Below are 22,785 nucleotides of genomic sequence, written 5' to 3'. Positions count from 1 at the left end.
TAATGAAGTAAAATCAAAAGCATGCATTGTTATTTTTACTTAAGTAAAGTACAGATAAGTAAAAAAAAATACTTAAGTACAGTAACAAAGTACAAATACTTTGTTACATTCCACCACTGATCACTAGTAATTTTAAATCGGTGGGAAACGAACTAAAAACATTAGGGATAAAGAGGAGATGGCCTGAATTCCTCAGTAGCTGGGCACCAAATATTTACCATAAAAGATCAAAAGCACATTTTGGGGGAAATGCCCACTTCTACTTTTAAGCGGTGATAAGGCAAAGAGGTTGTAAGCTCCAACTACAACATACATCTTAAATTCTCTCCTTTAAAATATACCCATGACATAAGAGTTCAACAAGCTATAATCATTGATAATATATCTTTATTTTTTTAAGACTTTCACTAAAATAACGCATTTAACATGTCTTAACAGAATATCCTCCTCTACATGATTGGATTTGAAATAGCAACTTTAATGAATAAAACATCATAGTTCATGTAAAACACCACATTGTTAAAAGTTCCCTTAAAAGAGGAAAGAAATGTTCATTTTTGTGACAAAACCACATTGCTATACAAAATACACTTTTTCACCTAATTGAATCAGCTGATTTGCATTTATGTTGAGCATATTTCGCAATGGTAGCTTTGACCTTGAAATCATAGCACTCATTATGTTAAGATTGCATTATACAATATGTGAAAGAAAAAATGTGAAAAGTTAGAAACCATAAGATTATCATCCATTTAAACCCCCTCACCCACCCCCACAAAAGTGCTAATTTAGTATTTAACGATGATTCAGAGCAAGCCATTTCTTACAGAAAAAAATATATACTGTATATCAAGAGGCTTCATGTACACCACGTTAAGACAATGTGTTTCATACACAGTTATCCTCAAAAGTGCTTGTTGAAGTCTGAGCAGACTAGAATAGAAAACAAAATGTACAGTACATTGGCCACATGTTAGCTGTTTTATACAAATATAATACATTTAAAATGAATGTTATTTTATACACATTCCTACATGTACTTTAAAATCATATTAATAAAACCTGTTACTTTAGCTTGTCATCTCTTGTTGTTTAGACATTAAATAAAATATATAAGCCATCATTTTCTCATACATGCCCTCTCACTGTTATTTTCAAATCTCTAAATTTAAGACAATATCTGCATACGATTCATTTGTTCCCTTTGAGTGTCTTCAAGAGGCATTGCAAAATATGAAACTACCATTGATAGCCACAGTATGAATCCTCAGCAGCAGTCCTCACTTCACACTTTTTAGCAGCTCCTGAAGGTTAAAACAAACACACTTTCAACGCAACAGTCTGTTGGTCTGGCAGAGGATAAAGTGCTGTTCTCCTTTGGCCCCGATGTAGAATCAGATAAAATCCAGGGGTCAGAATCCCTCGTAGACCCCGGCCTCTGATCTCAGTGCAGCATGACAACAAGCCTCATGACCCAGAGCCTTGGACAGCAGTCTGTGCCCGCGGGGAGACATGCAGCCCTGGCCAGGCAAATATCCGGCCACAGCTTTACCGGATCTTGTGGGTTTAAGTTTGGGAGCTGCGTAATACCCCTCCATGTGGTCATATTGTGTGGGCCTGACTTTAGTGCTCTGAGTCCTTCTGTTGAGCTGACTGGAAAAGGATCCCAGATGTTCAGGATCCAGAGGGGATTTGGCATGGTAATGATAGTAGTGACGATTTTCTCTGGTGCTCTGTGACCGCCCGGGCCTCCTGAGGATGCCGGGTTTCACAATACCGGAGTAGCTGTTGACAGCATTGGTCATCATTACTCGATCCTGGTCATGACCTCGCGTATGGCTTCTGTCTTTGTGCTCGATGTTCTTGAGGTTAGGGCAGCCCCTCTCTGGGAGGGAGGGGACCTTGCGAAGCGGAGGCTGCTGTGAGGAGCTCTCTTTGATCTGAATTCGCCTGGATGGTCCTAGCCCTGCGCTCGACCGGTGACCACACAGCTGTCTGGTGTCCTCAGGGTCTGCCTGTTGAGACATTGGGGATGTTGGGGACGTAGCAACAACAATATTTTGGCTTTCTGCCTTGTCGGTGGAGAGGAGGCTGGCATTTCCAGGGTCTGACTTGCTCCTTGTGTGCATTATCTCTCTGCTTCTTGTGTCAGTCGGTGAGATAGGACTCCCGTAAGGAGTTACAGCTGGACATGTATTTTTTCGTCTGGATTTACTCTCCTGCTTCACTGGTTGATATACAACTCTTTCAAAAACTTCTGCATCTCTAGCCTCGTAAACAACAGTGCCCCTGCTCTCTATGTAAAGTTCCCTGTTCACAGGGGGGACACGATGTGGAGAATTGCTGTATTTATCTGATTGTCCGCGCTCCCTCGTGCTACGCATGGTATAAGACTGACTGTGTCGGATACTGCTTTGTCGGCAAGGTTCTACATAATACCGGGAACTATCAGCTGGGTTCACATCTGAGTAGGTGCCATAACAGTAGTCAGCGTTTGTGTTCTCAAACTGCGGCCGAACAGAGTGGATACCTGTCTGAATCAGCCTCTGACAGGGCACTTCTGGGCTTGTCTGCTCAACGTAAAACATGGTGTCAGGGGGCAAGACTTCTGTTTTTGCCAGCTCGTAGTGACTAATCTGAGGAGCATGGAAGGAGCGAGCCCTCCGGATGGCCGGGTGCCCAACTACTGTATCTTCTGACCTCTGCCATTGGCCTTGTTGCCTGTGGCAGTCACTGATAAGGTGCTCATCTCTATGGTAACGTCTGATCTGAGGTGACAAAGGGTGCCTTAAACCTAAAGTGCTGTAGCGGCTTTCAGAGGACTGCCTGTACATGCTTTTTGGCCCCGAAAGGTGATGTGGCAGAGCGTCAGGCCAGGGGTAGTGAGGTGTAGGCATTCGTCCTGCTTGAATTGGCTGATGATGATGATGATGATGATGAGGACGATGATTACTGTAGACATCCTCAACCATGCCCAGAGGTCTGTCCTCCTCTGGGCTGCAGTTAAGGATTGAGGAGGGCTGTAATGGCCGTGGAAGGACCTCCTCGATGGAGGCAGGCATGGAGGTCTCAGCCAGAACAGCACGGAAATTAAAGACATTGATAGAGTCTGCGTTCACATATACAGGAGAAGTTGACGGGCTCTGAGCCGAGCAGACAGGCAGAGTGGGTGTAGAAACGCCAACGCTTTGATAGGTGGGCTGTGCTTGCGTGACATCTTGAAGCACTTTTTCCTCTCTGCGCTCTCTCCTCTCTGCGCTGCCTTCATCCAAGCTACCTGACCCAAGAGGGCTCACATTAGGTGTGAAATTGCACAAGCTTTCCTGTCCGTCAGTGACCTGCAACGGCTCCGAGCAGAGGTGTGCGGGTGGGAAATGGACAGGGTGAGGGCAGCAGAAGCTCTCCACAGGGCCATGCGCTGATGTTTGCCACTGGGAAACAGATGCAGAGACATGAGGGCTGCAGTACTCCTGGGGGTACACTTTGAGATCGAGAACAGAGGGCCGGGGTGGTCTGTCTTGGGAGTGAGAAGCTTCCTGTCTCTGGAGAGGGTGTGATGCGATGTTATGTCTTCTTTGGGAGGCACTGCTGGCCTTCTGGGCAGATTCAGCCAGAGCCAAAGCCAACTTGCGTGCAGCACTCGTCAAGGGAGGGTGAGGAGGGAGAACAGACACTGAACTCATAAGTCTATCTGTTCCTGGGGAGGGATAAGACAAACAACGCTACAGTATGACAGGACAAACAAAGCTATGGTAAGACATGATGGGACAAGACACAAAAGCTTTCATAAGAAACTACACAATGCATTATTATTTAAATATTTAAATAAATACTAACTATATAAAGCAAATGTTATGTATGATGTAACAGAGGAGAGGTACTGACCTGGATCAGGCAGGTTCTGAGCAGATTGACTGAGGTCTGTCACGGCTGATGCCTGGCTCGCTGTGCTGAGTGGGCTGCAGTGTTGGTAGGACGCTCTTGGCTCTTTTCCATCTGCCAGTGAAGCTTCACATTTCTCCACTGGGGGAGAAGAGGAAGGGAAAGGTGGCAGAGAGGCAAACGCAGTCTGAACATCTGCTTGTGTCTTAAAGGATTTCTTCCTGAGTTTAGGAGAGATCGGCTTGGAGGTAACCTTTTTTCCACCTTTACCGAGAACCGGGCTAATATCTGGAGACTGAGAGCAGCTGAAGTTGTTGTTTGGTGAGGAAATTGGCTCCGATTCACTAGAACAACCTGCACTCTTCCTCCATTTATTTCCATCTCTGCTGTTTTGCGGTCGAGGGGTTGCTGAGGGTGGGCTGCACTGAAAAGACATGGGGTCAAAGTCCAAAGTAGAGATGCCGGCAGCCGGAGGACAAAGATCGAGATCGTCCTCCTGGTGTGGAGGTGAAATATATGCCGGAGTGCGGGCACGATCAGCACCATTTTGACTCTCATTCAGTGGGTGGGTTTTGTTGTCGTCTTTACTTCTGGTGTTGCGTAGGTCATCTCTACTGACAGCAGAAAGGGCCTCACTAGTCGAACGAGGTCTGAGGGGGCGGTAACTTGGAGGTTCCCCTGGGATGATAAAAAAAACAAGTATATTCAGACTGAGCCTTCATTAGGCATAAATATGCAGATAATATAATCCACTGGGAGCCAATTGCAGTGCAAGATTTTAAGGAATAATTACCTTCCACATTGTGCAAAGAGGTGAGAGATTCTTCACTTTTGGTAGAGCGCAATGTGCCGCTATCCCCTCTTCCACCTGCAAATGTTTAAGTTCTCAATCAAATTAATTATTACCTCTAAAAGAACATTTCAACGCACAATCACTAGTTGGTTTAACTGAAGTAACTGACAAGTTAAAATTCATTAAAAAAATGTAGAAAATTAAGCTTTGAAAAGTCAAGGGACAGAAGTCTTATCCCTTCTAGCTGTTTAACAGAAGCAGTGATCTGACCTGGCAGTGCAATGCTCTTTATCTCGTTAGGCTCGCTGGGGTGTCGCTTCAGTTTACGTTTAGACACAGAATGGGACTTGCCCAGGTGGAAAAAGGAGAGCCAGTTCCCCACAGGAGACTTCTTAGCCTTAGCGGGAGGTCGCTTGCTGCTACAACACAGAAACAAATCATTTACAACATTTGCACTTTCATCTAACACAAGTACAAGCAGAAACAGCCAAAACTGTTGTCCACACATTTTCTGTCAATCCACTACTTATTTAATCAACTAATTCTACAACTAATTAAAAATATGGCATGTTACTCACACTGCAAAGCATCATGATTGAATAGCTCAAATAACCAATGACTGCATGTAGAGTGATACTCAAGAAGCAAAGGATTTCATACAAGAACAAACGTGCAGGACTGCTCTGCCGGTCAATAAATCTACCTCTCCATCGGGAGCTCGATGACTGTGTGGAACTTGCCAAGCAGAGCTCCGGGTCCCTCCCCGACCTCAATGTAGTCACTGTGGGTGAAGCAGGGGGTGGTGGCCGGGGAGCCCAGCTGCGCCTGAGTGCGAGCCTGGGCCTCCTCCAGAGACAGTAACTTTGTGGACGGGGAGCAGACCAGCAGGGACTTTGGTCTAGATAAGGTGTTGTTACCTATAGTTGAGGTGTTCAGAGAAGTGCATTAAAGATGCATCTGATCTCTGTCATTTTGTTTCTATTTTCAGTTTCTTCTTTTATTGAGACAGATTTTACTGAGAAAGACAACGTACCAGTGCTTTCCCTTATGATGGCATTGAGTTTCGGGCTAAAGAGTGCCTCGGTGTTGTTGAGGATGAACTCCACCACCACCGACTGGATACGCACTTCCATGAACGCTGCTGTGCCACTAAAACAGGCCGACTCAATCTGTCTGGACCTGAAACACAGTTACAGTACACCACAACCTATTTCACAGCTCTGAACCACTGAGACATGCCCCAGTTCACTGTCACAGAAAGGCTGGAGCGAAACAGCAGTGCTAACAGTGTTATGCGTGCAGTCAGATATTGGTGTAGATAGTGACAGTCACCTGAGAAGATTAGGAGCCCAGACAATAGCCAGGTTTTTTGTATGCATGCTAGTGATGGAGCTGAAGGTGGCCAGGTGGGAGAGATGTCTCATGAGGAACTCCAGAGTCCTGTAGATAAAGAAATGTAAATATTTAATATAATTATTACCTCTTAATTTTAATGTATTTTCTTTTCGATTGTTAAAAAGTTCAATCCTGGGTCATAGTACAGGGTCATAGAGGTCATCTAACACTGCTGGATTACCCTTGTATTACCAACAGATGGAGTCATAATTTATGATTTTAGTGCATCCATTTGGAAACAGGATTAATGTCACTTTGCATTGACTTTGTTAAAAATGCCTCTGTAGAGCAGGAATGTTGTACTGTACTCAGTGATCATCAGAATGACATTGTTGGGAATCTAGAGCTGAGTCATATCCCAGAGAAGGATTTTCTGTGTGGCTGTTGATGTAAGTAAAAAAAAAAAAAAGGAGAAGTGAGAGTTTTGATGCACAACTCCCTTTTCTGAAAATTAAACATTTTCAATTCAGGGCACCAGGGTGCAGCAGTGAGCTTTAATCCTGACCTGTAATGTGGAGGAGGCAGCTGCTGGATGACATTGTGGATTTTGACCAGCCTCTCCTCATCTGTGGCTGCAGACACGGCCTCCTGTGAACACAGAGGATAAAGTGCACATCACTGAGAGGCTGATAATCACAGCGGAGGGAGCTGCCTTAACATTCCCGCTCTCTTTTCCCCCTTTATGTTCGCAGCAGCCAGTGTTTCGGCTCGCTTAATCTGCTATTTGGTTTTAGTATGCGCATCCCCTGCTGTTCCTAGAAAGCTCAGAAGCTCAGTTTAATGCAATGACCCCATTTTGAGCAGCACTTACAAATGAGCTGAAATTTTAGAACTGTTTCCTCTGTTTAAGTTTTTTCTTTTTTTTTTGTTGTTATCACTAAACAACCTAAAATTTGTCCTATGCAGCTTTTCCCTGCTATGCACATTCCCATTCCCATATTTAGTTTCACTGCTCTGGTCCTTACTGAGAATCTTTCGTAGAGCTGGTAGGTGAGCAGAGGGTTGGGCAGCTCTCTGAAGTACAGCTTGCAGAGGGAGCCCACTGAGTGGATATCCTGTCTGAAGACATCTCTGCTGAGGTCTGGGATCTGTTCAGAGTCAAACTCGTGCCTAGACAGAGACAGAAAAAAAGAAGAAGATATAGAACAGCGTGGGAGTCATCCTGCTGCCCATCTGTCAGGATAAAAACACAAAAACAAGGAGTGCATTTTAACACTATAAGCTACTTTTGACTCAGTAATTTGCTTGGTGAATTTATTATTTAGTTTGATCTCATATCTTCTGAAAATCTCCTTACTCTCCATACTTTGATAACAGTGCACAAAATTGGTAAATTTCTAAACATGATTTCCATCTGTAATAATATTCCTCCCAAAAAAATAACGACGTTCTTCAGTGGAGCAGGAAAAGAAGAAGGTCCTCCAGCACAATAAATGAGTATAAACTGTGAGAGACATCAACATGTCACCAGATATTTATCATTTCCTAAAACAATGAGATGTGATGTGGCGATAGTCAACACGTTTTTCATGTGAGAAAAGTCATTGTAATTAGCTGTCAACACCCCATCAGATTATGTGTCTCACATTTTATCTACTGATGCTGAGTTTGCTTCACCAATTCCTCCTGGCAAGTATAAAAAAGATCATTACAGCCCTTCAAAGCTGCACAACTTGAAACAAATTGTATTTGATGGATTTCAGATGAAGCAGCTCAAAAACAACACTTTTCATCCCTCTTGTTGACAGTGGACTCGTGCAGTCTATTTCTAATAACTGCTTTCAAGTCAGCGCTTGCTCGTGCATCATATTAACTTTTTAAAACTAAATAGAAACCCATAAACTTATCAGAAATGAGTCGCCAACCAAGTCCTCTGCCATGCAAACACACATTTTCAGTTGTACCCTTATCAGACTCTTGTTAAACAGCAAACCATTCTCTATAAAGCACATTAGTAATTACAAGAAATCGTTTTTTATGTGGGACTTTTCAGTGTACTTAAAGGTGCTTTACAAGAGATGGTGGGTCTCGGGTGAAGAGAGTTCCAGAGGGATTAAACAGCAACTAAAGAAACTCCCAGGTTCAAGTGCGCAGTCCTCTAAGAGTCAAGTGAAGCTGAGACATTGTTTGGGTTATACTCCTCATCAGTATCACAAACAAAACACACAGACACAAACCTCAGTTTCTGGATGTTGGAGGAGATCCCAGACAGTCTGTAGATTCCATCCACAACTCCATGCTTTTCTATGAATTCAGCACAGCTCTTAACAACCTGTGGGACTATAGGACACAACAGACAGTATCAGGACTGTGCTTTCATTCATTTAGGACATCTTAAGACACATGCTGGTTTATTTTGAGTGAATCCAACATGTACAGTCCTGCTGCTGTACCCTACTCACTAGCACACCAAATGTGTATTATCTGCAGCTTAAACAGTAGCTGATAAATGCACCATTTACTCCTGTATGAGTAACATTTGCTATATGTATTTGTGACCTTTCTTTTTTGAGATATGTGTCACGGGCCTTTCAACATGTTTGGGAAAGCAACTAAAGAAACAGCTTCTGGCAAATCTACAAGGATCCATGCAGAATCACACCCTGCAGGCAAACATGAAACAGTTATTCACACCACCGACTCAATTCGCATCAAATATCACAGCTATGTGCCACAAATCCACTATACAGGCAGCAGATTCACTGGGTAATCCCTTCTCGGGGTATTTACAATTTGAAAATGTGGAACATTTCAGCGTGAACAGCCAGCAGGTAAGAATTACACAATGGAAAATAGGAAAGAAAAGGAAAAAATAAACCATTGTAGGAATAATTTACCCTCATGTCCTGAGTTGTGGAGATGTTCCCCCAGGTCACAGCCAAACACTCGCTCTCTGAGGATACCGCGCTGCCGCAGCTTCTGTGGCGGCGGTCGAGACTTCATAAAAGACCTCAGGAATGTTACCAGCTTCCCATGCTTCTTACACACTGATTAAGATGGCATACACACAGACACACACACAAAAAAAACAGCCACTTTAAATCAATCCAACTCATATCCTCTGAGCAAGTCTTAAATAAGTCATCAACGGCAGGACAGACGCACACTGAGGAGTACCTGGTTTCGGCACCGCGCTTTGAACACTGGGGGGAATCTTGTCATTTATCAGCTCAACACAGTCGCAGGGGAAGAAACCAACCTGCAAGAGGAGAGAAGAGAGGATGAGTGGGCTGAGGAGGAGAGACAGAGATGGTGATACACTTATAACCTCAAAGGACCATTGGAGACCTTTAGTGCTGCAGCAGACTGTTGTAGGGTGAAGGTACAAAAATAGGTCAGTGAGCATGAGGGTACAAGCTGCCTCAGGCTGAAAATTGCCAGCTTACTTTCTTATTGTGCCGAGCATCCTTGGGTATCACTCAGCCTAGTTTGTCAGTGACAACATAGGAAGCCAAGTCGTCAGCATGTCTTTATCTCTCAGTATGAATTACCTGGACTCCTAAATGTATTTTAGATGAAGAAAAGTTCTACTTTATCATCGCAAGACGAAGATGTGTTGTTGTAGACGATTACTTTCTATTCGACACAATGAAAGTCCAGCTTGCCGTCTACGTGATATAACCACGATGTAAATGAAGAGAAGCACAGCAGATGTTTTACCTGAAAGCCATGTTTCCCCCTCCACCAGCCTGTGTCTTCTTTAGGAGGCATGTCTATCACTGACACAATGTCCCCCACCTGAATCACAGTGAGAAGATGAGAAGAGTCTGATCACAGCTGAGCACATAAAAAAGTCACGAAGATGGAATCAGAAATGTGCAGACACAAAACACGCAATGAAAAATGAATGCTCAAAGATTAAAGAGCCGTGAGCAGATTCATGATAAACTATATATCTCACAGTTTACCTCAAAGGTCAGCTCATCTGTGGCCTGAGCTGTGTAGCGTTTGGTGACGTGGGCAGCAGCGATGGCAGGGACGTTGATTGAGGCTTCTTCAGACACTAGCAGATGGTTTCCTTTATTGTCAATCTGAAAAAAAAAAAAGAAAGCATTACTTGAGGAAATGCCTTCTCCATAGTTAGAGACATGTTTGACTAGCTTTGCTCAGAGATTGGATACAACACAGTACAATAAAAGATAAAGTTTCTTATTTTACAGTTTTCTCCCACCTGAACTTTGATTCACTTAATTTCTATTTTTCCTGATATTCAGGTTCATTTACAAAAAGAAAATAAAAATAAACTTAGATTTTGAAAAGTGAATATTAAACAATGGGATCCTTTCTGTAGGACACAGAATCAATAGCCAATCTGAGCAAACAACTGATAAGAAGAAGTTATACCTCCATCCATGTCAATACTGGACCACAGTTGATTTTGTTGTCAGCGATGGCAGAGAAGCGGGACAGGTAGGTGGCCAACATGTCTGTTACTGACTGAAGAGAAACATAAGATTGTCAAGTTTTCTAAAAGTCTAACAAATTAAGTGTCATGTTCATGGAACATCAAAGAGAAAAAGATCACTTGAAATCCTAATTCATCTATGATCTGTGACATTAAGTGGTTTGTGTGTTACAGATTACAGATAAAGCCATTGTGGCTCTGTGGTACCTCAACAGTGTCCTTTAACGTGTCGTATCGTGGCAGCTCGGTGAGGTGGGAGTAACGGCGGTCATAGATACACAAGTGCAGGTGTTTGTCCAGCACCCGGAAGTCCTCATAGGACCTCTTCACCAGCCAGTTTCGACCCTGACAAAGAACAGTTGAGAAACTACAGTCGAACAGAAGAAACACACTACTAACCAGTTGGGACATCATAAATCTAATCTGTTTCACAAATGTAGAAAGTAATGGTACCTGGCAAGTGATCTGAACCAGAAAGACCAGCTCTTTGGAGTCCAAGCCAGCCTTCGGTCCTTCACTCTGCCCCTCAGCGAAGGCCAACTACGTGGGAAGAGAACCGATGAAAGAAACAGAGGAGCTAATATTGAGAGGGCCCATATTCTAAATAATGGATGCGTATTATACAACAGACTGTCTGTATGTGACCTGGTATACAACAAAAACATCATGTCCAACCCCATTTTCCCATTAAATAGTAAAACCACTTTTGCACTGAGCAGCGGAGCAGAGGACAGAAACCTTGAAAACTCAGGCAACACAGAGTCACGGGAAGAAAACCTTGACAAAAAAGATGTGAGCGCACACTTTTGAAAAATTCCATAAAAGGATTCTTTTATTTAGAAACGAGCTCCTTTAGAAATTCTGACAGATGTCCGTTGAATGTGCCAGCCTTTGTGATAAAGTTTATTTGGGAAAGAGTATATTTCCTCTGCTGCCGGCATAGAATTGATTCATATTCTCACTTCACCATAAATCCTGCAGTATGAAATGTATAATACATAAGCTGCAAATACATCGGTGCTTTGGAGGCTGTGTAGATTTAGCACAGATTTCTTCATCTCCTCACCAATATTCTATATGCCCCCAAAACCAAGCAGATCAAAGCCTCAAGGGAGTTTGGGAATACGCTGACAGACATGACTGTAAGAGACACTTCAAAGACCTGGAAGCCAAGGGAAGTTCTGGTTATTTATAAATGTGGCTCATCCAGATACAGTGTTACACAACACACAGCGACCTAGTTACTGCTCAACAGTAATACAGCAAATCAGACTGACAAAGAACCCAGAATGAGAAATTGTTGTTGAGTCCGTCATGATGGAAGAGCTTTTATTCACTGCAAGGATTTTATGGAAATAATAGTCCGATCCAAACAGCTGAATTAAGTACCCAAGAGGGTCAAAGGCCAAAAGGATGATGGGAAGCATAATCATACACAAACTTAAAGGTAAACCAAGACCCTTTCTTGATTTAACAAAAAAGCTAGCTTGATAAAAGTAAAGCAGCAAAAATCTTCAAGTTTTCACTGAAGGCATGCTTGAGCATCACTTCCTCCATGATGCTCACACCTCAAAGATTAGTCCTCCTAATCCTAAACATGCAGACACAGCTCAGACCTCAGCCCTTCGCACAGAATCACCCCTGCATTGTGTTATTTATTCACAAGAAGCTAATATTAATACGTAATCATCCACACGTTCTTGTTACCTGCCACTAAGGCGTCTCAGATATCCATCCGCAACTGGAGGAAGTGGCTCTCTCTTTGTGTGCAGCCGCAGTCCTGGACCTCAGTAAGCTCCTCCAACAAGCCAAACCTTGGCTGAGGGCAGCAGAGTTTAAATGCTGCTCCTTACTCGCCTGTTTGCCGTCCCCTGCCGCCTTACGTAAAATGCTCATTCAAAGGGCTTTGGATCACCACACGCTTACTGCGCTATTCAAAGCAGAAAATATGAAAAGAGGATGCTTCCCACTCTGTGTCTTACCCCCCACCCCGTCCTGCCTCCCTCTTTCAATCTCCTACCCCTCCTCCCTCTCCTGCACGCTGCCTCCCTCCCCCCCTCTCCATCTTGCCCTCCCTCTCTCTACTCCTCTCCCCAGTGGTAAAGGGGGTTTGTCAGTAAATGGGCTCAACCGGCACACACATCCAAAGCTCATCCATCATACAGAGGCAAGGCTGCACGGGATAGATAGACGACCCTCCTTCATTTCAAAACAATTCTCATTCATTCCACTCTCAAGGCGAGACTGGGGCTAATCAGGGGAGGAATCAGTCGGGCAGGCTGCAGACAGAGACACTCCGCTGTCCTTGTGCTTTTCTGTGAGTGGGATACATGAGACCTAATCAGTACGCTCCCTCCCTGCCGCCACAGTCTGTGAATACAGAGACAGACAAATGCATCATGGGAGATACCATAAGAGATGACTCATCTCTCAGGATTAAGTCAAGAAATTAATCAAAAACAACATACCAAAATAAAGATAAATCGCAGTGGTATGTGCCAGCCTTATGTTTGTGTACGTATGTGAGGTCAGTGTGTACAGCTTTTAAAGTCAGTGTCTCCCCAGACGGATATTTCTCTTCCTGCTCAGCTCGGCTTTCCTTCTCCCTGTGGAGCGTTTCAAGGTCACTGAAACTGAGCTGAGCCGCATCACTTCCCTCCACTCGAACGATGGAGCCACACTGGCCATGGCAACCACAGTAGGACATTTACCCGACAGGGTGAGAGCATCCTGGGACTTAAGTCCCATCTAGCCTGCTACACTGTAGCCCATTAATGCTACATGTAGGGATTCAGCACCCCCAGCATGCAAGCACTGCTACACCGGCAGCTTCTGGTTGTGGAGAGATTACTACTGCACTCTGCTGGCAAGCAAACAGAACTGCGCTGAGCTTAACCAGGCGGTTAACAGCCACTTCCACACATGACTGAGCAACCAGTACTGTTTCACTGCAACTCATTATCACCGCTGCAAATATATAATTTTTTAACCTTAAAAATGCCTACCTGTACAAATCATGTTCGTCATCAGTCGTTAAATAGATAGATATAGAATAGATAGATACTGCAGTCTGGACCAAAGTGGTGAACCTATCCCTAGATCCATGTTGCTAGTTTGACAAAAAATGTCCTGGGTTTGATGACAATAATTTGAAAACAGTGTACAATATATAGTATTTACCTCTACCTAGATTTAACTGTAACCGTGTACACTCACACCCCACATTGTTTTGTCAGAACAGGGTTTTACTTTCAAATGAGTCATCTCCTTCAGTTCCTACATAGACTCAGCTGTCTGTCCAGGAAACTACTGTATCATATATACTCACTGGCTGACATCATGCGCTCAAGTCAAACTAAAAGCCTGGATCACTGGTTTACACAGGTCGGATGACTGCGACGTTAATATACTGTAATATAGAGGATAAACACGACGCTGGAATCGGATCATAGCTTCAACATGAATGAGACTAATAAAATTTGTAGCAGTGAAAACATAATGATCTATGCACGGCGGGTTATAATTCTGGACAGATTTATATTTTATAGCTCTCCTGATAAAACAACACATTGCCAGCGCTAGCATGACATTTCAGGAAAAGGAAGGAAAATGCCAGAAATGACAAGCATGATTCAGTCTGCCACACTGGATCATTTAGAGAATGAGTGATGCATATTTGGAGAAGTTCACCAAAATGGCCATTGAACCTGAGCCAAAGACATAATTTCTAAACATAGTAACTCTTCACTGCAGAAGTCACCGTGTATGTATTTTCAGGGCTCACCTGAACATTGCCAAAGTCAACAGTCTCATAGTGGAAGTGGGCACACTCTGCCAACCTGGGGAAGTGACCTCTGGGGAACGTCAGCCTAACAAAACACAGCACAACAGCAGCTCATCAGTATTCAACACAGTGTCACCGTGATGGAGAGAAAAAGCAAAGTGAAAGAGAGCAAAAGAGGAGAGAGAGGAAGGGAGAGATTAGGCCTGTGTGTGTGAGAGCAGGGTTAGAGATGCAGCAGGCTGACTCGTCTGTCTGTACCACGCCCATCATTTTATAGGTCCTCATTTCACTGGCCTGGATAAGAGCCCTGGTTTACAGCCTATAATAGCAACAGCACTGTCACAGGGAGCACCTACTTCTTCATGTTCTTGACCTTCATGCTAGCCGTGCTGACGCAGGAGCGCAGGAGGGGCTCGGCTGGATGCTCTGTGATATCATCGCTCCTCACCTGCCAAACAGGGACAGCAAACATCACTAAGTGCCAGTCACAGGACAACTGATGGAGAAGACATCACAGCCAAAAATAATCATGTTGATCACCATAAAATAGTGGCTGCGCAGCAAAAGACACACGCTAAACTTAGATGTCCAGTCTAAGAATAAAGTTGTGCAACTGAGTAGATCATTTTCAATCATGCCGCTAATGTTATGCTATACTGTTATGTGATAACAATGTTATGCTATGCTTTGCAATTGTAAGATAAGATAAGATACACCTTTATTAGTCCCACAACTGTAATACTGTGATTCTATGCCATGCTGTTTTGTTATGTCATACATTATCCTAATGTTATTATGCTTTGCTTAACTTAACTTGTGGACATGCGAGTGGTGTGCAGGATGATGTATAATATGAAAATCTAAATTTAAAAAGCTTATAAAAAAAAGAATGCATGCATAAAAATCTACTGTTCTTCAAGCTGAAGGTGTTATGCCACTTGTCTAAGAGACACAGATTCTAAAACAGAAGGTTAATTCCCACATGAGAATGAGAATTACATGAGAATGTAAAGAAAGATGCTGTGGAGGCCATTTTCATAAAACTGGAGTAACCAGAAATAAACTGAAGGGGAGAGGAGTAGAACATCACTCGTCTATGACAATATTGTCGTAACATTACCTCAGCAGTTACCACGCCACCTCACTCTCAGGTGACACATCCTCAAACGCAAATTTACACTTGTCCACACCTTTATCACTGTGACTAATGTTTCACATGTGACTGCCATATGACCTCGGTGACATCGTGTTGACATCATTGTACGAATCACCACCAATGCAGCCTCATGGAAGACGGGTGACACGTACGTTGGTGTGTGTGTGTATTTTTTTGTGTAAGTGATGAGTCAGAGTTGTGTGCGTGGGTGTGTACCATGGCAGTGGATGTCTCCTGGGGCTGTTTCTCTTCTAGAGGATTACTGTTGGTGGCTTGAGGTAAGGCATCGTCTTTGTCCAGGTCAGTAGATGGTAGCACATCTCTGCAGAGAGACACAGGAAGAAAAATAAAAGAATGACGACGTGTCCACATCCATGTAGAGAGAGGTTTTTGAAAAAGTCTTGTAGTTCATTTAAAAATACACCAGAGGGAGCAAGTGAGGGACATGAATTCACAATGTGTGGATTGGGCTCAAATCATGACATTGCACCAGCATGGCCCAGAAAACATGTTGTACCTGTTTCCAATCATACTGTGATGTTTAAAAACATACAACATGCAACATAAAACATGAGAATATAATCACCTGTTCCAATCAGGTCTAGGTGAGAACAAATGCAGTAAATTCATCCTTGACACAGATTAGACTGAAAAACGGATGCATCTTCCGCGGGGTCAACAAAAAGCCATGGTGTCTTTTGAATGCATTCATGAAAGCAAAGCTTGTCTATTCAAAGAGTCATAAAGGCAATCCACCCACAAGGGAGCGCTTCACAAAACCTTCACTTGAAATGTGACTCAATGTGCTCGGGAGTGGAGGGTGAGGTCCATTCAGCTCAACTTTTATGAGCAACAAAGAGAGGAGAGAGACAGGCCTTGGATTTGTCACAGTGATTCAGCCTGATGAGATCAGGACATAAGGCTAAGAACACAGACACAGTATAATTTCTGACACAACAAATTACATACACATAATGTAAATTCACAGGAAACACAAGCTTTGGACCTGATGGAGCTTTTCTCTGTCTGGCTCACTCTGAACATAGGATCATGCTTTTGCCTTAACATTCCACTTCTCTGACTTCTATTCACATAGCATCTCATTCAAATGCACATGTAAATGACCATGCAGACACGTAATACTCAGACATAATTCTCTTGGTGAGCATTTGTATGGTTTTACATAATTCAGATCAGCTGACATGAAGCGAGGAAAAAGAGTAACTCACCCCTCAAGGACGTCACTACTTCCTGGTTCTCCCTGGGGTCCTGAAGCAGCATTTTCAATCACCGCGGCAACCACACATCCAGCCTCCATGATGCTGCCTTACTGCAACAGCCCGCTGTAGAGAAACGTGAGTGGGAGGGAAAAGGGAGAGAGAGCGAGGGAAGGAAGGAAGGTGGGTGGGTAAAAGAGTATAAGATGGGAGGAAGAGTCCGATGCAATGAAGCCGCCAGACGTTAACCCACTTGAGGCTGCAGCGCGTGCGACTCTCAAGGCTACGATCCACAGAGCCCAGACTGTAATGTGCGATGACATCATGCTACAGTGCCAGGGGCTGCTCCAGAGATAATGCATGCCAGGCTGCAAATTCATAGGATGGGTTCACGAGAATAGCAGCTTCTTTTTAGCAGGGCACTGACTTAGCTGGAAAACATACTCATATCTTCCTCGGGGAAATGTCAAGACTGTCATGGCAGCTTCAGTGTCCCTGGATAACATCTGCAGGTTTACTGTTGTTATTTTTGCTTTTATCACTCAAAAAAAGATATATATTTCTGTTTTTCTTTTTCTATGTGGCCCCTAACAATGGTGCCCATTCACCCATGCAACATCTATACCGGCTTATTCTTATCTAGGGGGCTAGAGCAAAACCCAGCTCACAGTGGGTGAGAGGCGGAGTGCACCCTGGACAGGTTGCCAGTCTGTCACAGGGTTAACACACATAGACAAAAAACCATTCACGCTCAAATTCACACCTGCAGGCAATTAGTCAGTCATCAACTCGTCAGTCACCCTAACCTGGATGTCTCTGGACTGTGGGCCATTTACCAATCCAAGTATTACACAGGAAAAATAAAATCATAATTCTGATATTTTAACTATTTTTTTAAATGAATATATTTATACATGCGTCTGGACTGTACTCAGTCCATGAGAGGACTGATCCTGGGACAGCCCCTATCACTGTCACTCCATAATTACTACTCCTGTCTTTATGTACTGTAAACAAACAGAAGGAATGTCCTGATGAAGTGAAACTAGACTCTGTGGGTGCTTAACATTAAACAATAACCTTAAAAAAAAGGGCCCTTCTCACACCTCAGAGGTCAAGCTACAGCACTAAGAAAAAAAATCCCTCCAATTAACACAGAGGCAGTTTTACCTCCTCCCTAAGCAGGTCCACTAATCAACATAGCCATCAGCCACAACCGCTGCTGTAGTAGCAGTTTCCCCACCAGCCCCTCTGGCCTGGAGCCTGACTGAGTTGCTGTTGACTGACTTCCACAAAGCCTCCTGACTCAGCAGAATGTGAGCAGGCAGACAGGAATACAGGCCAGATCGGACTCCACTCTATCCACATCTCATACTGTATCTCCTCTCTAATAGACCCCATAACCCTGCCAGAGGAGAGCCAATGCATTACACCGACAGCAAATTAATTTACTGTATAGAAAGTCCTGCTTTATAGGAGCCACTTGGGGAAAACATCTTTGGAAAGTCATGTGAATGAGCAGCATGCCCCCGATTTATGTGAAACTGGGAGTACTAGGAGTACTTGTAATATAATTAGTGCCTCTTTATATAGTTTCAATATGTAGGACAACACAAAAATACAGCTGTACTGCACAGTCATCAAGATACAGTGATTACCATCGCCCAAGTTACAATATTTTGGCTATGTGGTGCTAACAGAGGACAGATATTCCCAGAGGCTGCATGTAATCCATGATAAAAAAAAAAAAAATGTTGCATGGTACACTGTACAACGCCTGACCCTGCTGATTGTACCACATCAGACTGCAAGTCTTTTCAAGTGTAGGAACATGTTGTACTTCACACTGCAGAGGAGGCTGGCTAGCTGTGTGCTTTATAAAGCTGCCTGCCTGGTAAAGGAGTCATGAGCTTTTGTTTCTATCTGAAAGACCTTGTGGGAGAAGAGCTGAAGACAACAGAGATGAATATATGAACGAGTGAATGCCTTACAGCAAGCAGCCCATGGTATTGTGAACACAATACATGAAAAGTAGAGTATTTTGGAAATGCCCCAAATTGCTTGAGCTATAAAAAGTCACAATAGTAAACAGAGTTTTAGGATGAGATCTTGCTCTGTGTGTGACATTGTCCATGGCAGAGGAAAACAGGTGGCATATACTATATACTACATATACACAAAACAATGTTAAACCAAATACCACAAAATCTCTACACACCACTGCGATAAATCTGGCAAAAATAATCATTTCGCTACTTTTCTCTCAGTCATTTCCAAAGTACAAAGCAAAACTTCCATATGCAAGAACAAAGGTGACGTCTACCTGCCACACATAAAGGCAGAGACATTGTTCTGATGTCAGGAGACTGGAGCAGCACAGAGGGATGTCGCCCCGGTATCTGATGGCCTACATGGCTTTTTCAAGAAAAATAGGGCAGCCCACACAATCCTGAGCACACTGTTTATGAAACCGGTATCTGCAAATGTGTTGACATGAAGAATGGCAGCCTACATATTTGTAGCTACAAACACACAGCAGATGTATCTAAGTGAGTCACAGCTACTTAATCACATATGAGAGGAGGGCGGAAGTACGGCTGAGGAGAAGAAGAGGAAATATAAAAACTGGCATTTCACTTTTTTCTTTATCAGGTTTTGACAACACAAACTCCACCCTAACACAATTAAGTGTAACTGACACACATCATTGCTATGACAGCTCATTTATGGATCTTGGGCAGTACCTTTATGGACCTCAACAGGTGATTGTGGAATTGCAATGGCATCAAAAGGTTATCTTTAATGTTCAACGGAATGAGAATCTGGTACCTAAAATGTTCATCATAAGCTTTCCAAATCCCTGCCGGTGAATATCAGTCACTTTGTGCTACTGCATGTCAAAATAATACATAAACCTGATTTTGAAACAAGCTGATAGATAACACTTGTTAGCAAACAGTTGCTAGTTTACACATCCAGCAGATACAGAGCAGCATTATTATTCATTTGGGGTCATGTTTGCGTCCAAATGATGACTATAAGTCCAATATTCGCTGTTCCTTTAGCTCTATTTTTGGTCTCTACCGTCTCCAGTTGGACTTTTTAGCTGTGAAATGCTCCACAGTGTTTGTGCCTCCTGTGGCTGGGAATAATGCAGATGGGAGCAGTTAGACTGGGCCAGAACAGTAAAGTTGAAAGCTGGAAAACCAAAACAGTGTGCTGAAAGACACCGAAGAGCCCTGTAGAGCTGAGGGCAACTGCAAAGTTGGGTGACAATTCTCTGTGGGTTCATCACTACAAGCCACCCCTTTCACACGCACACACACACACACACACACACACACAGCTATGCTAATGTAAAAAATTTGATCACAGCTTTAACTGCATGTTTGACATCCCTTGATTTTGCTGCAGATCCCCAAGAAGAAGTAACAGGCTCATGGCGTCAATGAGGGGAAAGTTGGATTCATGCTCTCATTCTGAGCTCTGGAATGCAGTCAACACAAGTGAGAGTTGCAGTGGAGAAAGGCCCACGGTTGCCATGGTAACATGTCTCCCGTCCATTGTGACTTGATGCTCCTCCAGACCGAGGATGAGGCAACACGAGGAGGGAAATGAAGCCTTAGAGGAACCTTTGACCGCAAGCTTTGACACATCATCACCGCCATCCTCACTCAATGTGCCCGAGGTGGTGGTGCAGCATTCAGATACCCGGTGTGCTGCTTCTATCTGAGCAAGCCACAATGCAGAAAATATATATATTTATAAATCAACCATCTTTACTGAAGCTTTGTCACTTGCTTCACTTGCAGGGCGAGGAGGAGTTGTGTGTGTGTGTGTGAGGGGGGAGGTGGGGGTGGGGCGGGTTCATATGATCCTATAATCTTCTCGAAATCTACCAGAGTGAGATTAACTTTATTTCATCTGAATCGGTGTCACAGCTCAATCTTTGTCCCTGCAACCTTCAGAGTCACAGAGATCCCAGATGAAGGGCAGAGAGCAGGGTGAACAGCAGGGCGATTAAGTTGTAGACAACAAAGATCCAAATATTTAATCAACAAGCTGATCTGTCACCAAGCAAGACAACCTATGCCTCACAGTGAAGTATAGGCCTTTCTGTTTAAAGCACAAATTTACTTCCTCACAAAACAAAGAGATGTTATAGTGAACATAGAGAAAAATTTATTCTGCGGCACAAATGTTTTGGGAATGTGAGAGTAGTATTGGAGGATATCGCCATGCCACTATGCTACTGGCTCACTAACTCAATGCTGAGTGTCACAGAGACTCCCACACAGTGTTACAAGATCACAGCCAGTAAACGCAATCCAATACAACATCCCTGCAACAATTACTACCTTTATCAAGGTTATGTTCAGCTAGGTCACAGCTGGCTCAACCCTGTGGTAATCATTTTTCAGGCAGTGACTGTACTGTAACATTGGACTGCATTACATCATAAAATACCCAACAAGTACCAATTATTTTGTCCCCTGTACATTCCAAAACACAGGCACAGTACAGATACTGTATATCCTGGCAACAGGCTTCACAATAAAATGCAGGGCTGCAGCTAATGATTATTTTTTATTCTTGTCCTATAAAACGTCAAACAATTTCCTAAGGCCCAAGTTAAAGTCGTTAAATAAATCTAACACCCAAAGATTTTCAGTTTTCTAACAGATATGACAAAGAAAACCTGCAAATATTCACCTTTGCCTAGTTGGAACCTGTGAATTTCTGGAATTTTGTCTTTTGAAGAAACGACAGCCGATTAATCAGTTGTCAAAATAGTTTCCTCTTTGAAGTCGATTACTTTTCTCTTGATCCTCATCTACTAATCATTTTAGCTCAGCATAAAATACCTAACATGTAGATATTGTTTGTCCTCAACACACAAAGTTTTGCTTATTTGTGGGATATGTTGCTAATGACAGACTCCAGACTCACTGATTTATAATTTCTTCTATAAAATGGTAGAATATAGGGGGGAAAAATGCAAAACAGTTTTCCAAAGGTAAGGCCTGCTGTTATCAATATTCCAAAACCTAAAGATATTCAGTATATCACACACAGCAAAGAAGAGAAGCTAATGGCTAATATCTGTGGTGCAGCCAAATAAAAATCTTTAAAAAATGATGAAGCACTTGTTGAGGGCTGTTGCACTGTATTGCATTAGCTCATACAAGTCTTTCTCATTTACGTGCCCACCCACTGAATTACAGTGATTCCTAGAAAAACAGCACCAAAATCCTCCTGACAGATAAACTCAGATGTGTTTTCATAACCTGACGCAATCAGACACACATTACCAAGTGCTCCACACCGGCTAGAAACCAAACTGGGATCCACTGGGGAAAGTTTTACCACCAGTGTACTCTGACCTGTTGGGCCTGACAGCTGCATGAAGCCGTAAACACACACACACACATACACATACATGCAGACAGGCACACACACGATCCTTTGACAAACTGATCAATCGAAAAAAAAAGCCTCAACCAGATGTTGTGATCACAGCGTCGGGAAAGTGGCAGCAGGAAAGAAAAAAAAAACCCACAGTAACCTGATTTTGTGTCTGGGTGATAGTTAGTGACAATCCTCGTTCAAACAGCCTACCTGTAACTGTGCGCGTCGCTCCACTCCGCTGCCTCCTCTATGCTGCACAGCGCTGAGCTTCTCGACGAGGAAACATGTTGTCAGCATCGCACTGCAGAAACCGTCAGACTGGACGCGCACACACGGGCCACGGCTGATCATCTGAGGTAGATGTTCTCAGGATAAAAACTGGGATCGGGTGCGACGCCGCTGAGGCAGCGTGGGAGTCATTCCGGAGCGCCGCGGCTGGCTGCCTGTCTGCCTGCCTGCCTGTCTGTCTGACTGACTGACTGCCGAGAACCTGCACTCGCCACCAGGGGCGCGCACGACTGGTACCGTGCCCGCGCCTCGGATGTTTTAGCCCCAGGGTTTCCCACACCTTTTCAAAGTCAGGGACCCGAATATTAGGTAGGCGTGGGAGTATGCATGGATCCCCCGTTTGATAATATTCATAAGCCCGAGGAGCCCCATCTGGCAAATTGTGTGGTGTTAGGTAATGCTTGGTACTGAATTACATAACCATCTAGTGTAGGTGGGGTGGTAACAGTGAGAGGA

At 43.6% G+C, this 22,785-nt stretch overlaps 1 protein-coding gene across 2 annotated transcripts; it reads right to left on the bottom strand.

Moving 5' to 3' along the window:
* Positions 1–367: 367 nt before the first annotated feature.
* On the bottom strand, positions 368–22,485 carry arhgap32a (Rho GTPase activating protein 32a). Of its 2 annotated transcripts, none has more exons than XM_041047169.1 (22): positions 22,252–22,485; positions 16,645–16,758; positions 15,632–15,737; positions 14,616–14,707; positions 14,260–14,344; positions 10,929–11,015; positions 10,683–10,820; positions 10,415–10,507; positions 9,979–10,101; positions 9,731–9,808; positions 9,188–9,269; positions 8,908–9,057; positions 8,248–8,350; positions 7,036–7,180; positions 6,576–6,658; positions 6,008–6,115; positions 5,709–5,854; positions 5,379–5,592; positions 4,946–5,094; positions 4,676–4,750; positions 3,886–4,560; positions 368–3,697 (listed from the first exon to the last, which is right to left on the bottom strand). In XM_041047169.1, exons 2-22 carry the CDS (start codon positions 16,731–16,733, stop codon positions 1,413–1,415), a joined length of 5,106 nt encoding a protein of 1,701 aa, XP_040903103.1. In that variant the 5' UTR covers positions 16,734–16,758; positions 22,252–22,485; the 3' UTR covers positions 368–1,412. The 2 variants fall into 2 exon arrangements, with proteins under 2 accessions (XP_040903103.1, XP_040903104.1); XM_041047170.1 differs by having other exon boundaries at positions 4,946–5,091.
* Positions 22,486–22,785: the final 300 nt, after the last annotated feature.

The sequence above is a fragment of the Toxotes jaculatrix genome, chromosome 9 (genome assembly GCF_017976425.1).
Source record: "Toxotes jaculatrix isolate fToxJac2 chromosome 9, fToxJac2.pri, whole genome shotgun sequence".
Lineage (NCBI taxonomy): Eukaryota > Metazoa > Chordata > Actinopteri > Toxotidae > Toxotes > Toxotes jaculatrix.
This window is presented reverse-complemented; position numbering and strand designations above follow the sequence as displayed.

Excerpts from the sequence above, each read along its gene's own strand:
- arhgap32a (XM_041047169.1), bottom strand. The coding sequence starts at position 16,733 with ATGGAGGCTGGATGTGTGGTTGCCGCGGTGATTGAAAATGCTGCTTCA. Across the intron at positions 10,508-10,682 it reads CGTTAAAGGACACTGTTGAG|TCAGTAACAGACATGTTGGC; the intron begins GTACCACAGAGC and ends GTTTCTCTTCAG. Across the intron at positions 9,809-9,978 it reads CAGATGAGCTGACCTTTGAG|GTGGGGGACATTGTGTCAGT; the intron begins GTAAACTGTGAG and ends ACTGTGATTCAG.